Raw genomic sequence first — 19,604 nt, 5'->3', positions numbered from 1 at the left:
ACTCTTTAGTGACAATTGTATAACAAAGTAGGGTATTCATTTACAGGGGAAAACGTTGAAATATGGAGATACAAATACAATGCATCTGCCTGATCTTTCATTGTAGCTTTGGCAGCTTCTATAAATACAGTAGTTGCTGTCAGGCAAAAACCTCCATATTCTAACAATGAATGGCCTACTGATCATACTACAGTGTCACACATACAAGCTCAAAATGACACATTTTGAATTGTAGATCTGCTACTTTAATTTTTTACCTGAAATACTCAACTAAATAAACTACCGGTACTCAATCCTACCAAAATGGGGATCCAGTATTATTTCAACATCTAGAAGTTAGTTCAATATGAAAATGTATAAGAATGATTTTTAGAACGAGAGAAGTTTGATCTAATGACATTAATATAAATAACATTCATTTTCCAAAGAAACAAACCATGAATTTCTTTTGACCGTTTATTGTAATCTGCTGTTACACACTTAGATGGAAACAGTGCCAAAAATCAAACCTTTTAAAACAAAGGCATAGAAATAAACCACAGCAGCCAGTTGCAGACATCTGTGCAAAAAAAGAAAATAGGTTGACAAGTTTGTTTAGAATGGCAAAAAAACCGGAGATAAAACCGTAATGCTCATTAGTAAAACTTCACCGAACAGAACAGACTTGATAACTTTTTTTAAACAACTTAACGATCATGCTCAGATAAAAAAAAAAAAAAAAAAAACATGTTCTCTGCACATTTAAATTCATGCTTCCCTTTTTGTCATCTCTCACAGCGTTTAATGGCTTTTGTGTTCAGTGGACGGATGGGACTCACTTTGAAACTAGTGTTTAACAAATACATCAAGGACCTACACAAATATTGATTACAGGCGGTTGGATGACATGGAAACAGGGCTGCAACTATCAGATGATCTTAGCGTCAATTAATCAAGTTTAGGGGTGTGTCTTAATGTTTAAATACCATTTTACAATTGCAAGCTCACACCAAGAGTTGAGCTTGTAGGTCGGCTATTTTTATTTTGAAAATCTATTTGACTTGGATATATAGATTATAAATCTGATAATTCAATTAGTTGGATTAACCCATTTAGACCTGGAAAGCATATACATTGTTAATATACCTTTAAATCCGGGAAAGGGATGCTTTCCCGGATTGCGTTATAGCAACATGAATATCTGTAAATCTTTGGAATACAAAAAGTTTTACATAAAATTTAGGATTTAGAAGGTGCTTTTAATATCAGCCTAAATGCCCTAGATGGAAAAACCTCAGTATATGTGTGTGGTACAGTATGTATTGTGTTATATCTACTTTATTATCCACAGTATTTTGAGAGAGTATCAATCCGACTACTGGACCGCCAACAGGTATGGCACCACGGCCAGAGCGGCCGTCTCGACGGCGAACAGGTGCGGGTCGTCCACGCGGGGGCAGCTCTGCCTCATGAAGTCGGCCAGGCGGAGGAGGTACTCCAGGTTGTGGCCCGTCTTGCCGCGGCACACGGCGATCTGGGCGCCGATCAGCTCGGGGCTGGCGGGCCCCAGGTAGAGAGGGGCGTCCGCGGTGGCGATGTACACCAGCGCCTGGACCGGTGCCGTCATGGCCTCCTTGTCATCGTCGCCCCCGTCGGGGAAGAACTCCACCGCCTTTGTGACATAGCCGCCGCGCACGCCCTCGCGCACGTTCAGGTACTTGAGGGACTCCTCCACCTGGGAGCCGGTCACCTCGAAGGCCACGCCCCACGTGGTCGCCTGTGGGTGGGAGGGAAGGACGGGAGAGAGGAATGTCAGCCATCTTTGTCTCGAGGGAGGGACATTGTGCATGAACTAAAGCTTGAATGTACAGCGGCCATTTCGTATATTATAAAGTATATAAATCAGGCATAGAACAGGCTAAAGCACTAAAGATTTGCTGCTTTCTCCAACAGAAAAAAAAGTCAAACGTTTTCCACTTACGTCATCATCCTCAATCAACGTCACCACTCTACCGGGCTGCAGAGAGAGAGAGAGAGAGAAGGGCGGGGACAAGATGATAAAAATGGGTCACAAATATGATCTCTGCCTGCCTGGTACAGAGTACAGACCGATATAACCACAGACGAGCAAGGTGTGGCGTGTGGGTGGTACCAATAAATACATGTATAAATAAATGACGGATAACAAGACATTGATTTGATTGGTTATTTGATTGATCTGATCATCTTACCAAGTCATCATTTCCACGGTGGAAGTTGTCTCCGTGCCAGAAGCGTCTCTTGAAGCCCCTGATGAAGCCGACCTGGCTCCTCCGGTACTTGAAGTCGGGCTTCCACACCAACGAGCCATATCCGAAGATCCACAGACTGGTGGCAGTGGCCTTCACCCCGGACACGATGTCTTGAGGCTTCATGCTGTTATTGTTGATAAATAAAACGACGTGGATAACTTTAGATGTTAGCGATGTTTCTTTATAAAGGGCCAAAATAAAAATGGCAGGGCCTCTTTCTTTTCCAGCCGACTAGGTGGCGGTCAGCGTTGCTGTCTTCCGCCGGTCCAGGAGCAAGGGGACGGGCTGGCTCGCCGGGATACCTCGGACGGTACCGGAGCCCAACTGCGGAGCAGTTGTGATGGAAGGGGGGTCGCGTGGTCGTGCCTGATGCATGCCTGGTGCGTTTAGTGTTGCCGCATAGCCGCGTTAAAAAGCCATGGCCGGGCCTTGCGAGGCTCTCGGGTCGATAAGAACGGGGCGACAGCTACAAGCTTGTGGCCAGCTTTTACCGGCCAACGTGTGTTTCTTTCAAAAGCAACTGAAACCGAAATGTAACTTAATAACCGATTTTCGGGCTAACACGGCTTAAATTGTTAAGGCTCTTTTCTTGTCAATATTCTCGGTTCTCCATCCGGATAAATAAAGGTGCGTCTGTTGTTCCTCGATATTATGGAGACGACGAGCTACCACGGTTTTATCCTCTCTGTCTCGAGGGGTGTATCGAAACAGCAGCATCCGACCAATGAGCTTCGACAGTGGGCGGGCGATTAAGGCAATCTGTCCAATCAGATGCTGGTCCGCCACCTAGGGGCGGGATTCCATGACGCACGAGCTAGTCCATTAGTTGGAATTCCCGATGTTACGCGAGTGCCCTTTTCGAAGGCATTGGTCTGTGGGCTGTCACTCAAACGGGCTGTGTTTGTAATTGGTCGGCTGTGGCATCACTCTGGAGCTTGACCGGTGGCTGATGCAACATTCCAGTGCGTTTCAAGGAGCTGTTCTTAGTTCAGTTCTCTGTTCTGCTGAGCAATGAAGCAAGTAAGCAACACGTTGCATCAGACGGTAGACCACAGTCTACCCCTCCCTCTGGCCTCTGTCCCACTACTGCACGTTATGTCTGCAGGTGTCGGCAAGGAACATTTATATAACTACAGAGCAAACACATTTTGAATCAAATTCAAATTCAAAGGAGCTTTATTGGCATGAGAAACCATATTATTACATTGCCAAAGCAAGTGTTGAAGGCACAACTCTTTAAAGAATGGGCCAATGGGGAAAGTAGCTGTGTATAGTTGGAGGGAGTAGGCTACATACAGTACAGTATTGTGTAAACAAAGCTAACAAAACAACCAGAGGGCAATCATAGAAGCTTGTTTTTGAGGTGTGTGTGATGATTGAGCTGACCTCAAACAAACGAAAAAGTGTGTGCACATGTTTGACTTTGAGCACAGACGTGTCATTTTTGTTTTTTTTGCACAATTTCTTCACAAATTGTACTCCACCTCGGGCCGTTCCCCGTACCATCTATTGCTATATTTATAACCACACTATATTTACTGCAATTTGCATATCTTAGTCTGCATTCTGCTGCAAGTATTTTATATATTTTTTACTTTGGTTGCTCAATTATTCATATATATTTGTTAATTCAGTCATTACATGCATTTTGTTTTGGTCGCAGTTAACTATGAAACCTTGCATTTTTGACACCTATCCCACTGACACGTCACTCTCCCCGTCACTCACACCAGACAAGCCCCGGGTCTTCGTGACATCAGCCCCTGTCTTGAGTGTGGTGTCTTGAGTCCTGCTTTTTACGTGCTGTGTCCTAGCTGTATCCTGTGTCTTGCTTGGGTCCTGTAGGATTTGAGACCGTTGAAGATACCGTGTGCGTTGGTTGAAAGCAGAGAGGTTTCTTTTATGCTGTTTAGTCTGCTGTCAGTTGATGTGTCGTTATTCCCACGTGATGATTTAAATGATGATGTCAGTGTTGATCTGCCAATATATGTAGGGTATTCAGGTAATGGGGCATTCCCAGCTGATACCCTATACAATCCCAAAGTTATTTGTGCAGCCGCGCCCTGTACACTCAAGATAATGTCCCCGCTACCACCCTTAGATCGCCATATATGGAGCTGACCTGTTCTAACATCCCATAAGTTGATCTGACCTCATCAAACCCTGTACACTCAAGACGTGCTCCGTATATGGCCAGTACAGAATTCATTCTATGTTGATCTGACCCCCCATGCCAAAGCGCCAGCTTAGGGCGATGTCGCTTCTCACCCTTAGGCGTCTTACTGGTAACCACACTATATTTAGCGATGTCGCTTCTCGCCCTTAGGCGTCTTACTGGTAACCACACTATATTTACTTCAATAGTAAATATATTAGTCTGCATTCTACTGCAATAAAGGCCTTACTCGGCCGTCGGCCCCACCCTTCATTGTCATGTCTGACACCTGACTTGTGTCTGAACACAGGTTTGATGGATGTGTTCTGCCCCCTCCCCCCATCAAACAAAATGTCGACCCCATGCACCCGCTCACCTCCGCCCACCCCCACCTGGTGCTGCGACCATCTTGGAAACTAAACACAAGAATAAACAAAGGGAGAAGGGTGGGGCAGAGAAAGCCCTTTATTATGTATATCTTTGGTTGCTCAATTATTCATATATATTTTTTTATTCAGTCAGTTACATGTATTTTGTACATTTTATTATTTTCCTGTTCACTACGACATATATATCCAAAATCAAAATTGTCGGCCTCTACCGTATAGCTGTAGTAGTCTAGATAAAGATAAAGAAAACTTTATTGTCCATTGTCCAATTGACATAAAATGGAAATTCGTCTTTGGCACACCAGCAGTCAGTTACAACAATAAAACATTACAAAAAATACACAGGTGCATTAAAATACTATATAAAATGCATTCACATTAACACAGCAACAGTGATCATGAACAGTGGGGATTACACTATTTACACTATATTTAAAAAAAAATTGCACAAACAAAGTTTTGTAACCATTCTTTTTAGCTAATTTTGCCCTAAGCCTCCTGCCCGATGGCAATAAGTCAAATTCAGAGTGAAGATGGGTAGAATCATTGTAAATCTGAATTGTGCCAGTCTATGGTCATTCTCTGTGTTGTAGTATACAACATGCTGTGTAATTGTACAAGGTACTTGTACGTGAATATGCAATGTACTTGATATGTATTGTGTAGGCCTACTGCCTGGAGTGTAATAGACTGACTGTGTTGTTAGCCACTGGAGACAGCTCATAGAGCAAGGTCACTCTGCACCAATGTCTGTGTGTAATGCAGTTCTGTGCACAGAACTATATACTACACTTTATACTTTATACTACACTTTATATTCCACTTTATTAATCATTGCTGCTTCTATTTGACATGTTATTACCATACCAAAATGATACCCTATGTTATATAATAGTTGGTCAGTCTTGTGACAGCATGTGACAAATAAAGCCTTTGAATCTTGTTTACAAGACGCAATCTATGTCATGGAATCAGTGGCCCAGTGGGGAAAAATATTTAAACTGTGTCCAAAAGATGTTTGTTGAATCTTTGTTGGAGAGAGAGAACGGGTTGTCGTGAACTGGGTAACCGCCTCCGGTATGTGGTATATATAACCGGTATAAATATAAGGCCTGTATATGTGACACCAATGGTGGGGCAGGGGGGACATTCTATATTTACACTGACCACATGTGTTCTTCTATAATCTGAACCTTTGGCAGCCTTGTTGTTTAGAATCAAGAATCCATTTTATTGTCACACAACCACAGGTTTACAGGTGTAGGATAAAGAAGTGGGGGGGGGGGGGGGGGGGGGGGGGGGGGGGACATAGAGAGCAAGGAGAAAACAGAAATGAAGCATGTCAAAGGAAGATCAAAATATATCGCCTCTGTCCAAAACAGTTACTTTTCAGGATTCAAATCACAAAATAGCAGATATATAATAGTGGCAGATCTGCAAGCTCGCATATCTACCACTTTTGACGCTTTTGTGTGACACTGTAGTTTGATCAAGTATGGCATTGACACACAGTTAGAATTATGGAGATCTACTCTAATTAACTGTCTATAGTCTATAAAGCTGTGCTAATGAGCGGAATGCTTTAACCACATGAACCCTGGCATCCCTATTCTGGGCATGCCATAATAGGCAAACGCTCAGCGAGAATAGCCGATCTACCAGCTCACAAGGCGTCACAACATGACACGTTGTCATCTCTTTAGAACTGCTATTTTCGGCAAATTCGTTCAATGTAGTGGGAAAAAGGAGGGGGTTAATGATAGACCCCTGGGACCCTGTGTACAAAGTAGGCCTATTGAATAAGAATCACTTGAAAGGATACGTTTGCATATGCAATGAATTAGTCTTGCCAGTTGTTAACAAGGACATAATAAATTACGGAGAGTGGGACAAAAAGCATAACATTTCAACAAAAATGTCGAGTAAGGTATTGAGGTGAAGGCTGAATAATAAGAGGAACGTTTACAGTATTGTATGCGTGTGGTTCGACATGCAGGAAACACAGTGCATTAAATACCAGTGGGGGGTCCGGTAGATTCAGAACATGTGTGTTCAGCTCAACATGGAATACCGCTGTTCCATGACTTCAGACCCCAGACAAGTGGTGGAAACCAACAGAGTACATTTATCCAAGTATCGTACTGTAATTATTTTAGCCTATAGGCTACTTTACTTGAGCATATCCATGTTTCATTACTTTATACCAGGTGTGTTATTCCAGTTTTTCAGGCCAAGGTCCCCCTAGCTGAGAGAGAGATGAAGCAGGGAGCATCTATATTGTATAAAATGGTGTTGCAGATTTCATAGATACATTCATATACTGTAGACTTTGATAGCGTCAATGAGCCATTATAGCGTTGTGTTGGATTCATATTAATGTGCATTTTTAGACAGTTAACCACTTAAACCCTCAACAATTAGAAAACCTATACTTTGTCTGCTCTTTTTTCCCCATAAACAAAACCTCATTGCCGAAAATAGCCGATCTGCAAGCTCACACCGCCTTGTAGCGTGAGCCTTGTAGACTGGCTATTTTCAGCTAATGGTCCCCCCATGTTCAAAAATGATGAAAAACGAGGTTATTTATTTTTTCAAAATTTCAAAAAACGATGGGCTATAACCCATGTTTTTTTAAATTTTGATTTTTTTTCAAATCCTCAAAAATGATGAAAAACGGCGTGCTATAGTATGCCGTACGGTAGGGGCTATAGCCCATGTTCAAAAATGATGAAAAACGAGGTTATTTCTTTTTTCAAAATTTCAAAAAACGATGGGCTATAACCCATGTTTCTTGAAATTTTGAATTTTTTTCAAATCCTCAAAAATGATGAAAAACGGCGTGCTATAGTATGCCGTACGGTAGGGGCTATAGGCCATGTTCAAAAATGATGAAAAACTTTTTTTTTTTTTTTTTCAAAATTTCAAAAAACGATGGGCTATAACCCATGTTTTTTGAAATTTTGAATTTTTTTCAAATCCTCAAAAATGATGAAAAACGGCGTGCTATAGTATGCCGTACGGTAGGGGCTATAGCCCATGTTCAAAAATGATGAAAAACGAGGTTATTTTTTTTTCAAAATTTCAAAAAACGATGGGCTATAACCCATGTTTTTTGAAATTTTGAATTTTTTTCAAATCCTCAAAAATGATGAAAAACGGAGTGCTATAGTATGCCGTACGGTAGGGGCTATAGCCCATGTTCAAAAATGATGAAAAACGATTTTATTTTCTTTCAAATTTTCAAAAAACGATGGGCTATAACCCATGTTTTTTGAAATTTTGATTTTTTTTCAAATCCTCAAAAATGATGAAAAACGGCGTGCTATAGTATGCCGTACGGTAGGGGCTATAGCCCATGTTCAAAAATGATGAAAAACGAGGTTATTTCTTTTTTCAAATTTTAAAAAAACGATGGGCTATAACCCATGTTTTTTTTAATTTAGATTTTTTTTCAAATCCTCAAAAATGATGAAAAACAGCGTGCTATAGTATGCCGTACGGTAGGGGCTATAGCCCATGTTCAAAAATGATGAAAAACGAGGTTATTTATTTTTTCAAATTTAAAAAAAACGATGGGCTATAACCCATGTTTTTTGAAATTTTGATTTTTTTTCAAATCCTCAAAAATGATGAAAAACGGCGTGCTATAGTATGCCGTACGGTAGGGGCTATAGCCCATGTTCAAAAATGATGAAAAACGAGGTTATTTCTTTTTTCAAATTTTCAAAAAACGATGGGCTATAACCCATGTTTTTTGAAATTTTGAATTTTTTTCAAATCCTCAAAAATGATGAAAAACAGCGTGCTATAGTATGCCGTACGGTAGGGGCTATAGCCCATGTTCAAAAATGATGAAAAACGAGGTTATTTCTTTTTTCAAATTTAAAAAAAACGATGGGCTATAACCCATGTTTTTTGAAATTTTGAATTTTTTTCAAATCCTCAAAAATGATGAAAAACAGCGTGCTATAGTATGCCGTACGGTAGGGGCTATAGCCCATGTTCAAAAATGATGAAAAACGAGGTTATTTCTTTTTTCAAATTTAAAAAAAACGATGGGCTATAACCCATGTTTTTTGAAATGTTGAATTTTTTTCAAATCCTCAAAAATGATGAAAAACCGTGTGCTATAGTATGCCGTACGGTAGGGGCTATAGCCCATGTTCAAAAATGATGAAAAACTATTTTTTTTTCTTTCAAATTTTCAAAAAACGATGGGCTATAACCCATGTTTTTTGAAATTTTGATTTTTTTTCAAATCCTCAAAAATGATGAAAAACGGCGTGCTATAGTATGCCTTACGGTAGGGGCTATAGCCCATGTTCAAAAATGATGAAAAACGATTTTTTTTTCTTTCAAATGTTCAAAAAACGATGGGCTATAACCCATGTTTTTTGAAATTTTGATTTTTTTTCAAATCCTCAAAAATGATGAAAAACGGCGTGCTATAGTATGCCGTACGGTAGGGGCTATAGCCCATGTTCAAAAATGATGAAAAACGATTTTTTTTCCTTTCAAATTTTCAAAAAACGATGGGCTATAACCCATGTTTTTTGAAATTTTGATTTTTTTTCAAATCCTCAAAAATGATGAAAAACGGCGTGCTATAGTATGCCGTACGGTAGGGGCTATAGCCCATGTTCAAAAATGATGAAAAACGAGGTTATTTCTTTTTTCAAATTAAAAAAAAACGATGGGCTATAACCCATGTTTTTTGAAATTTTGATTTCTTTTCAAATCCTCAAAAATGATGAAAAACGGCGTGCTATAGTATGCCGTACGGTAGGGCCATAGCCCATGTTCAAAAATGATGAAAAACGAGGTTATTTCTTTTTTCAAATTTAAAAAAAACGATGGGCTATAACCCATGTTTTTTGAAATTTTGATTTTTTTTCAAATCCTCAAAAATGATGAAAAACAGCGTGCTATAGTATGCCGTACGGTAGGGGCTATAGCCCATGTTCAAAAATGATGAAAAACGAGGTTATTTATTTTTTCAAATTAAAAAAAAACGATGGGCTATAACCCATGTTTTTTGAAATTTTGATTTTTTTTCAAATCCTCAAAAATGATGAAAAACGGCGTGCTATAGTATGCCGTACGGTAGGGGCTATAGCCCATGTTCAAAAATGATGAAAAACGAGGTTATTTCTTTTTTCAAATTTTCAAAAAACGATGGGCTATAACCCATGTTTTTTGAAATTTAGAATTTTTTTCAAATCCTCAAAAATGATGAAAAACAGCGTGCTATAGTATGCCGTACGGTAGGGGCTATAGCCCATGTTAAAAAATGATGAAAAACGAGGTTATTTCTTTTTTCAAATTTAAAAAAAACGATGGGCTATAACCCATGTTTTTTGAAATGTTGAATTTTTTTCAAATCCTCAAAAATGATGAAAAACCGTGTGCTATAGTATGCCGTACGGTAGGGGCTATAGCCCATGTTCAAAAATGATGAAAAACGAGGTTATTTTTTTTTTCAAAATTTCAAAAAACGATGGGCTATACCATGTTTTTTGAAATTTTGAAATTTTTTCAAATCCTCAAAAATGATGAAAAACGGAGTGCTATAGTATGCCGTACGGTAGGGGCTATAGCCCATGTTCAAAAATGATGAAAAACGAGGTAATTTTTTTTTCTCAAAATTTCAAAAACGATGGGCTATAACCCATGTTTTTTGAAATTTTGAAATTTTTTCAAATCCTCAAAAATTATGAAAAACGGAGTGCTATAGTATGCCGTACGGTAGGGGCTATAGCCCATGTTCAAAAATGATGAAAAACGAGGTAATTTTTTTTTCAAAATTTCAAAAAACGATGGGCTATAACCCATGTTTTTTTAAATTTAGAATTTTTTTCAAATCCTCAAAAATGATGAAAAACTGAGTGCTATAGTATGCCGTACGGTAGGGGCTATAGCCCATGTTCAAAAATGATGAAAAACGAGGTTATTTCTTTTTTCAAAATTTCAAAAAACGATGGGCTATAACCCATGTTTTTTGAAATTTTGAATTTTTTTTCAAATCCTCAAAAATGATGAAAAACAGCGTGCTATAGTATGCCGTACGGTAGGGGCTATAGCCCATGTTCAAAAATGATGAAAAACGAGGTTATTTCTTTTTTCAAAATTTCAAAAAACGATGGGCTATAACCCATGTTTTTTGAAATTTTGATTTTTTTTCAAATCCTCAAAAATGATGAAAAACGGCGTGCTATAGTATGCCGTACGGTAGGGGCTATAGCCCATGTTCAAAAATGATGAAAAACGAGGTTATTTCTTTTTTCAAAATTTCAAAAAACGATGGGCTATAACACATGTTTCTTGAAATTTTGAAATTTTTTCAAATCCTCAAAAATGATGAAAAACAGCGTGCTATAGTATGCCGTACGGTAGGGGCTATAGCCCATGTTCAAAAATGATGAAAAACGAGTTTCTTTTTTTTTTCAAAATTTCAAAAAACGATGGGCTATAACCCATGTTTTTTGAAATTTTGACATTTTTTCAATTCCTCAAAAATGATGAAAAACCGTGTGCTATAGTATGCCGTACGGTAGGGGCTATAGCCCATGTTCAAAAATGATGAAAAACGAGGTTATTTTTTTTCTCCAAAATTTTAAAAAACGATGGGCTATAACCCATGTTTTTTGAAATTTTGAATTTTTTTCAAATCCTCAAAAATGATGAAAAACAGCGTGCTATAGTATGCCGTACGGTAGGGGCTATAGCCCATGTTCAAAAATGATGAAAAACGAGGTTATTTATTTTTTCAAAAAAAAAAAAAACGATGGGCTATAACCCATGTTTTTTGAAATTTTTATTTTTTTTCAAATCCTCAAAAATGATGAAAAACGGCGTGCTATAGTATGCCGTACGGTAGGGGCTATAGCCCATGTTCAAAAATGATGAAAAACGAGGTTATTTCTTTTTTCAAATTTTCAAAAAACGATGGGCTATAACCCATGTTTTTTGAAATTTTGAAATTTTTTCAATTCCTCAAAAATGATGAAAAACCGTGTGCTATAGTATGCCGTACGGTAGGGGCTATAGCCCATGTTCAAAAATGATGAAAAACGAGGTTATTTTTTTTCTCCAAAATTTTAAAAAACGATGGGCTATAACCCATGTTTTTTGAAATTTTGAATTTTTTTCAAATCCTCAAAAATGATGAAAAACAGCGTGCTATAGTATGCCGTACGGTAGGGGCTATAGCCCATGTTCAAAAATGATGAAAAACGAGGTTATTTATTTTTTCAAATAAAAAAAAACGATGGGCTATAACCCATGTTTTTTGAAATTTTGATTTTTTTTCAAATCCTCAAAAATGATGAAAAACGGCGTGCTATAGTATGCCGTACGGTAGGGGCTATAGCCCATGTTCAAAAATGATGAAAAACGAGGTTATTTCTTTTTTCAAATTTTCAAAAAACGATGGGCTATAACCCATGTTTTTTGAAATTTTGAAATTTTCTCAAATCCTCAAAAATGATGAAAAACAGCGTGCTATAGTATGCCGTACGGTAGGGGCTATAGCCCATGTTCAAAAATGATGAAAAACGAGGTTATTTCTTTTTTCAAAATTTCAAAAAACGATGGGCTATAACCCATGTTTTTTTAAATTTTGAATTTTTTTCAAATCCTCAAAAATGATGAAAAACCGTGTGCTATAGTATGCCGTACGGTAGGGGCTATAGCCCATGTTCAAAAATGATGAAAAACGAGGTTATTTCTTTTTTCAAATTTTCAAAAAACGATGGGCTATAACCCATGTTTTTTGAATTTTTGAATTGTTTTCAAATCCTCAAAAATGATGAAAAACGGAGTGCTATAGTATGCCGTACGGTAGGGGCTATAGCCCATGTTCAAAAATGATGAAAAACGAGGTTATTTTTTTTTCTCAAAATTTCAAAAAACGATGGGCTATAACCCATGTTTTTGGAAATTTTGATTTTTTTTCAAATCCTCAAAAATTATGAAAAACAGCGTGCTATAGTATGCCGTACGGTAGGGGCTATAGCCCATGTTCAAAAATGATGAACAACGAGGTTATTTGTTTTTCAAAATTTCAAAAAACGATGGGCTATAACCCATGTTTTTTTAAATTTTTTCAAATCCTCAAAAATGATGAAAAATGGAGTGCTATAGTATGCCGTACGGTAGGGGCTATAGCCCATGTTCAAAAATGATGAAAAACGAGGTTATTTATTTTTTCAAATTTTCAAAAAACGATGGGCTATAACCCATGTTTTTTGAAATTTTGATTTCTTTTCAAATCCTCAAAAATGATGAAAAACGGCGTGCTATAGTATGCCGTACGGTAGGGGCTATAGCCCATGTTCAAAAATGATGAAAAACGAGGTTATTTCTTTTTTCAAATTTTCAAAAAACGATGGGCTATAACCCATGTTTTTTGAAATTTTTAATTTTTTTCAAATCCTCAAAAATGATGAAAAACAGCGTGCTATAGTATGCCGTACGGTAGGGGCTATAGCCCATGTTCAAAAAGGATGAAAAACGAGGTTATTTATTTTTTCAAATTTTCAAAAAACGATGGGCTATAACCCATGTTTTTTTAAATTTAGATTTTTTTTCAAATCCTCAAAAATGATGAAAAACGGCGTGCTATAGTATGCCGTACGGTAGGGGCTATAGCCCATGTTCAAAAATGATGAAAAACGAGGTTATTTCTTTTTTCAAATTTTCAAAAAACGATGGGCTATAACCCATGTTTTTTGAAATTTTGAAATTTTCTCAAATCCTCAAAAATGATGAAAAACAGCGTGCTATAGTATGCCGTACGGTAGGGGCTATAGCCCATGTTCAAAAATGATGAAAAACGAGGTTATTTCTTTTTTCAAAATTTCAAAAAACGATGGGCTATAACCCATGTTTTTTGAAATTTTGAATTTTTTTCAAATCCTCAAAAATGATGAAAAACCGTGTGCTATAGTATGCCGTACGGTAGGGGCTATAGCCCATGTTCAAAAATGATGAAAAACGAGGTTATTTCTTTTTTCAAAATTTCAAAAAATGATGGGCTATAACCCATGTTTTTTGAATTTTTGAATTGTTTTCAAATCCTCAAAAATGATGAAAAACGGAGTGCTATAGTATGCCGTACGGTAGGGGCTATAGCCCATGTTCAAAAATGATGAAAAACGAGGTTATTTTTTTTTCTCAAAATTTCAAAAAACGATGGGCTATATATAACCCATGTTTTTTGAAATTTTGAAATTTTTTCAAATCCTCAAAAATGATGAAAAACGGAGTGCTATAGTATGCCGTACGGTAGGGGCTATAGCCCATGTTCAAAAATGATGAAAAACGAGGTTATTTTTTTTCCCAAAATTTTAAAAAACGATGGGCTATAACCCATGTTTTTTGAAATTTTGAATTTTTTTCAAATCCTCAAAAATGATGAAAAACAGCGTGCTATAGTATGCCGTACGGTAGGGGCTATAGCCCATGTTCAAAAATGATGAAAAACGAGGTTATCTCTTTTTTCAAAATTTCAAAAAACGATGGGCTATAACCCATGTTTTTTTAAATTTTGATTTTTTTTCAAATCCTCAAAAATGATGAAAAACGGCGTGCTATAGTATGCCGTACGGTAGGGGCTATAGCCCATGTTCAAAAATGATGAAAAACGAGGTTATTTCTTTTTTCAAAATTTCAAAAAACGATGGGCTATAACCCATGTTTCTTGAAATTTTGAATTTTTTTCAAATCCTCAAAAATGATGAAAAACAGCGTGCTATAGTATGCCGTACGGTAGGGGCTATAGCCCATGTTCAAAAATGATGAAAAACGAGTTTCTTTTTTTTTTCAAAATTTCAAAAAACGATGGGCTATACCCCATGTTTTTTGAAATTTTGAATTTTTTTCAAATCCTCAAAAATGATGAAAAACAGCGTGCTATAGTATGCCGTACGGTAGGGGCTATGGCCCATGTTCAAAAATGATGAAAAACGAGGTTATTTATTTTTTCAAATTTTCAAAAAACGATGGGCTATAACCCATGTTTTTTGAAATTTTGAATTTTTTTCAAATCCTCAAAAATGATGAAAAACAGCGTGCTATAGTATGCCGTACGGTAGGGGCTATAGCCCATGTTCAAAAATGATGAAAAACGAGGTTATTTATTTTTTCAAATTTAAAAAAAACGATGGGCTATAACCCATGTTTTTTGAAATTTTGATTTTTTTTCAAATCCTCAAAAATGATGAAAAACGGTGTGCTATAGTATGCCGTACGGTAGGGGCTATAGCCCATGTTCAAAAATGATGAAAAACGAGGTTATTTCTTTTTTCAAATTTTCAAAAAACGATGGGCTATAACCCATGTTTTTTGAAATTTTGAAATTTTCTCAAATCCTCAAAAATGATGAAAAACAGCGTGCTATAGTATGCCGTACGGTAGGGGCTATAGCCCATGTTCAAAAATGATGAAAAACGAGGTTATTTCTTTTTTCAAATTTTCAAAAAACGATGGGCTATAACCCATGTTTTTTGAAATTTAGAATTTTTTTCAAATCCTCAAAAATGATGAAAAACCGTGTGCTATAGTATGCCGTACGGTAGGGGCTATAGCCCATGTTCAAAAATGATGAAAAACGAGGTTATTTATTTTTTCAAAATTTCAAAAAACGATGGGCTATAACCCATGTTTTTTGAATTTTTGAATTGTTTTCAAATCCTCAAAAATGATGAAAAACGGAGTGCTATAGTATGCCGTACGGTAGGGGCTATAGCCCATGTTCAAAAATGATGAAAAACGAGGTTATTTTTTTTCCAAAATTTAAAAAAACGATGGGCTATAACCCATGTTTTTTGAAATTTTGAATTTTTTTCAAATCCTCAAAAATGATGAAAAACAGCGTGCTATAGTATGCCGTACGGTAGGGGCTATAGCCCATGTTCAAAAATGATGAAAAACGAGGTTATTTATTTTTTCAAAATTTCAAAAAACGATGGGCTATAACCCATGTTTTTTGAAATTTTGATTTCTTTTCAAATCCTCAAAAATGATGAAAAACGGCGTGCTATAGTATGCCGTACGGTAGGGCCATAGCCCATGTTCAAAAATGATGAAAAACGAGGTTATTTCTTTTTTCAAATTTTCAAAAAACGATGGGCTATAACCCATGTTTTTTGAAATTTTGATTTTTTTTCAAATCCTCAAAAATGATGAAAAACAGCGTGCTATAGTATGCCGTACGGTAGGGGCTATAGCCCATGTTCAAAAATGATGAAAAACGAGGTTATTTATTTTTTCAAAATTTCAAAAAACGATGGGCTATAACCCATGTTTTTTGAATTTTTGAATTGTTTTCAAATCCTCAAAAATGATGAAAAACGGAGTGCTATAGTATGCCGTACGGTAGGGGCTATAGCCCATGTTCAAAAATGATGAAAAACGAGGTTATTTTTTTTCCAAAATTTAAAAAAACGATGGGCTATAACCCATGTTTTTTGAAATTTTGAATTTTTTTCAAATCCTCAAAAATGATGAAAAACAGCGTGCTATAGTATGCCGTACGGTAGGGGCTATAGCCCATGTTCAAAAATGATGAAAAACGAGGTTATTTATTTTTTCAAAATTTCAAAAAACGATGGGCTATAACCCATGTTTTTTGAAATTTTGATTTCTTTTCAAATCCTCAAAAATGATGAAAAACGGCGTGCTATAGTATGCCGTACGGTAGGGCCATAGCCCATGTTCAAAAATGATGAAAAACGAGGTTATTTCTTTTTTCAAATTTTCAAAAAACGATGGGCTATAACCCATGTTTTTTGAAATTTTGATTTTTTTTCAAATCCTCAAAAATGATGAAAAACAGCGTGCTATAGTATGCCGTACGGTAGGGGCTATAGCCCATGTTCAAAAATGATGAAAAACGAGGTTATTTATTTTTTCAAAATTTCAAAAAACGATGGGCTATAACCCATGTTTTTAGAATTTTTGAATTGTTTTCAAATCCTCAAAAATGATGAAAAACGGAGTGCTATAGTATGCCGTACGGTAGGGGCTATAGCCCATGTTCAAAAATGATGAAAAACGAGGTTATTTTTTTTCCAAAATTTAAAAAAACGATGGGCTATAACCCATGTTTTTTGAAATTTTGAATTTTTTTCAAATCCTCAAAAATGATGAAAAACAGCGTGCTATAGTATGCCGTACGGTAGGGGCTATAGCCCATGTTCAAAAATGATGAAAAACGAGGTTATTTATTTTTTCAAAATTTCAAAAAACGATGGGCTATAACCCATGTTTTTTTAAATTTTGATTTCTTTTCAAATCCTCAAAAATGATGAAAAACGGCGTGCTATAGTATGCCGTACGGTAGGGCCATAGCCCATGTTCAAAAATGATGAAAAACGAGGTTATTTCTTTTTTCAAATTTTCAAAAAACGATGGGCTATAACCCATGTTTTTTGAAATTTTGAATTTTTTTCAAATCCTCAAAAATGATGAAAAACAGCGTGCTATAGTATGCTGTACGGTAGGGGCTATAGCCCATGTTCAAAAATGATGAAAAACGAGGTTATTTATTTTTTCAAATTTTCAAAAAACGATGGGCTATAACCCATGTTTTTTAAATTTTGATTTTTTTTCAAATCCTCAAAAATGATGAAAAACGGCGTGCTATAGTATGCCGTACGGTAGGGGCTATAGCCCATGTTCAAAAATGATGAAAAACGAGGTTATTTCTTTTTTCAAATTTTCAAAAAACGATGGGCTATAACCCATGTTTTTTGAAATTTTGAAAATTTCTCAAATCCTCAAAAATGATGAAAAACAGCGTGCTATAGTATGCCGTACGGTAGGGGCTATTTTCAAAAAACGATGGGCTATAACCCATGTTTTTTGAAATTTTGAATTTTTTTCAAATCCTCAAAAATGATGAAAAACCGTGTGTTATAGTATGCCGTACGGTAGGGGCTATAGCCCATGTTCAAAAATGATGAAAAACGAGGTTATTTCTTTTCTTCAAAATTTCAAAAAACGATGGGCTATAACCCATGTTTTTTGAATTTTTGAATTGTTTTCAAATCCTCAAAAATGATGAAAAACGGAGTGCTATAGTATGCCGTACGGTAGGGGCTATAGCCCATGTTCAAAAATGATGAAAAACGAGGTTATTTTTTTTTCTCAAAATTTCAAAAAACGATGGGCTATAACCCATGTTTTTTGAAATTTTGAATTTTTTTCAAATCCTCAAAAATGATGAAAAACGGCGTGCTATAGTATGCCGTACGGTAGGGGCTATAGCCCATGTTCAAAAATGATGAACAACGAGGTTATTTGTTTTTCAAAATTTCAAAAAACGATGGGCTATAACCCATGTTTTTTGAAATTTTGAATTTTTTTCAAATCCTCAAAAATGATGAAAAACAGCGTGCTATAGTATGCCGTACGGTAGGGGCTATAGCCCATGTTCAAAAATGATGAAAAACGAGGTTATTTCTTTTTTCAATTTTTCAAAAAACGATGGGCTATAACCCATGTTTTTTGAAATTTAGAATTTTTTTCAAATCCTCAAAAATGATGAAAAACCGTGTGCTATAGTATGCCGTACGGTAGGGGCTATAGCCCATGTTCAAAAATGATGAAAAACGAGGTTATTTATTTTTTCAAAATTTCAAAAAACGATGGGCTATAACCCATGTTTTTTGAATTTTTGAATTGTTTTCAAATCCTCAAAAATGATGAAAAACGGAGTGCTATAGTATGCCGTACGGTAGGGGCTATAGCCCATGTTCAAAAATGATGAAAAACGAGGTTATTTTTTTTCCAAAATTTAAAAAAACGATGGGCTATAACCCATGTTTTTTGAAATTTTGAATTTTTTTCAAATCCTCAAAAATGATGAAAAACAGCGTGCTATAGTATGCCGTACGGTAGGGGCTATAGCCCATGTTCAAAAATGATGAAAAACGAGGTTATTTATTTTTTCAAAATTTCAAAAAACGATGGGCTATAACCCATGTTTTTTGAAATTTTGATTTCTTTTCAAATCCTCAAAAATGATGAAAAACGGCGTGCTATAGTATGCCGTACGGTAGGGCCATAGCCCATGTTCAAAAATGATGAAAAACGAGGTTATTTCTTTTTTCAAATTTTCAAAAAACGATGGGCTATAACCCATGTTTTTTGAAATTTTGATTTTTTTTCAAATCCTCAAAAATGATGAAAAACAGCGTGCTATAGTATGCCGTACGGTAGGGGCTATAGCCCATGTTCAAAAATGATGAAAAACGAGGTTATTTATTTTTTCAAAATTTCAAAAAACGATGGGCTATAACCCATGTTTTTTGAATTTTTGAATTGTTTTCAAATCCTCAAAAATGATGAAAAACGGAGTGCTATAGTATGCCGTACGGTAGGGGCTATAGCCCATGTTCAAAAATGATGAAAAACGAGGTAATTTTTTTTCCAAAATTTAAAAAAACGATGGGCTATAACCCATGTTTTTTGAAATTTTGAATTTTTTTCAAATCCTCAAAAATGATGAAAAACAGCGTGCTATAGTATGCCGTACGGTAGGGGCTATAGCCCATGTTCAAAAATGATGAAAAACGAGGTTATTTATTTTTTCAAAATTTCAAAAAACGATGGGCTATAACCCATGTTTTTTTAAATTTTGATTTCTTTTCAAATCCTCAAAAATGATGAAAAACGGCGTGCTATAGTATGCCGTACGGTAGGGCCATAGCCCATGTTCAAAAATGATGAAAAACGAGGTTATTTCTTTTTTCAAATTTTCAAAAAACGATGGGCTATAACCCATGT

The 19,604-nt window shown here is 36.2% G+C and overlaps 1 protein-coding gene across 1 annotated transcript; it reads right to left on the bottom strand.

Annotated features, from left to right (window-relative positions):
* Window positions 1–442: 442 nt before the first annotated feature.
* Window positions 443–2,941, bottom strand: chac1 (ChaC, cation transport regulator homolog 1 (E. coli)). The gene is made up of 3 exons (XM_083789689.1): window positions 2,211–2,941; window positions 1,961–1,996; window positions 443–1,756 (listed from the first exon to the last, which is right to left on the bottom strand). Exons 1-3 carry the CDS (start codon window positions 2,391–2,393, stop codon window positions 1,355–1,357), a joined length of 621 nt encoding a protein of 206 aa, XP_083645815.1. The 5' UTR covers window positions 2,394–2,941; the 3' UTR covers window positions 443–1,354.
* Window positions 2,942–19,604: the final 16,663 nt, after the last annotated feature.

The sequence above is a fragment of the Protomyctophum parallelum genome (genome assembly GCF_964188405.1).
Source record: "Protomyctophum parallelum genome assembly, chromosome: 19".
Classification (NCBI taxonomy): domain Eukaryota; kingdom Metazoa; phylum Chordata; class Actinopteri; order Myctophiformes; family Myctophidae; genus Protomyctophum; species Protomyctophum parallelum.
The sequence above is the reverse complement of the archived record's forward strand: the minus strand, read 5'-3'. Positions and strand labels throughout refer to the sequence as shown.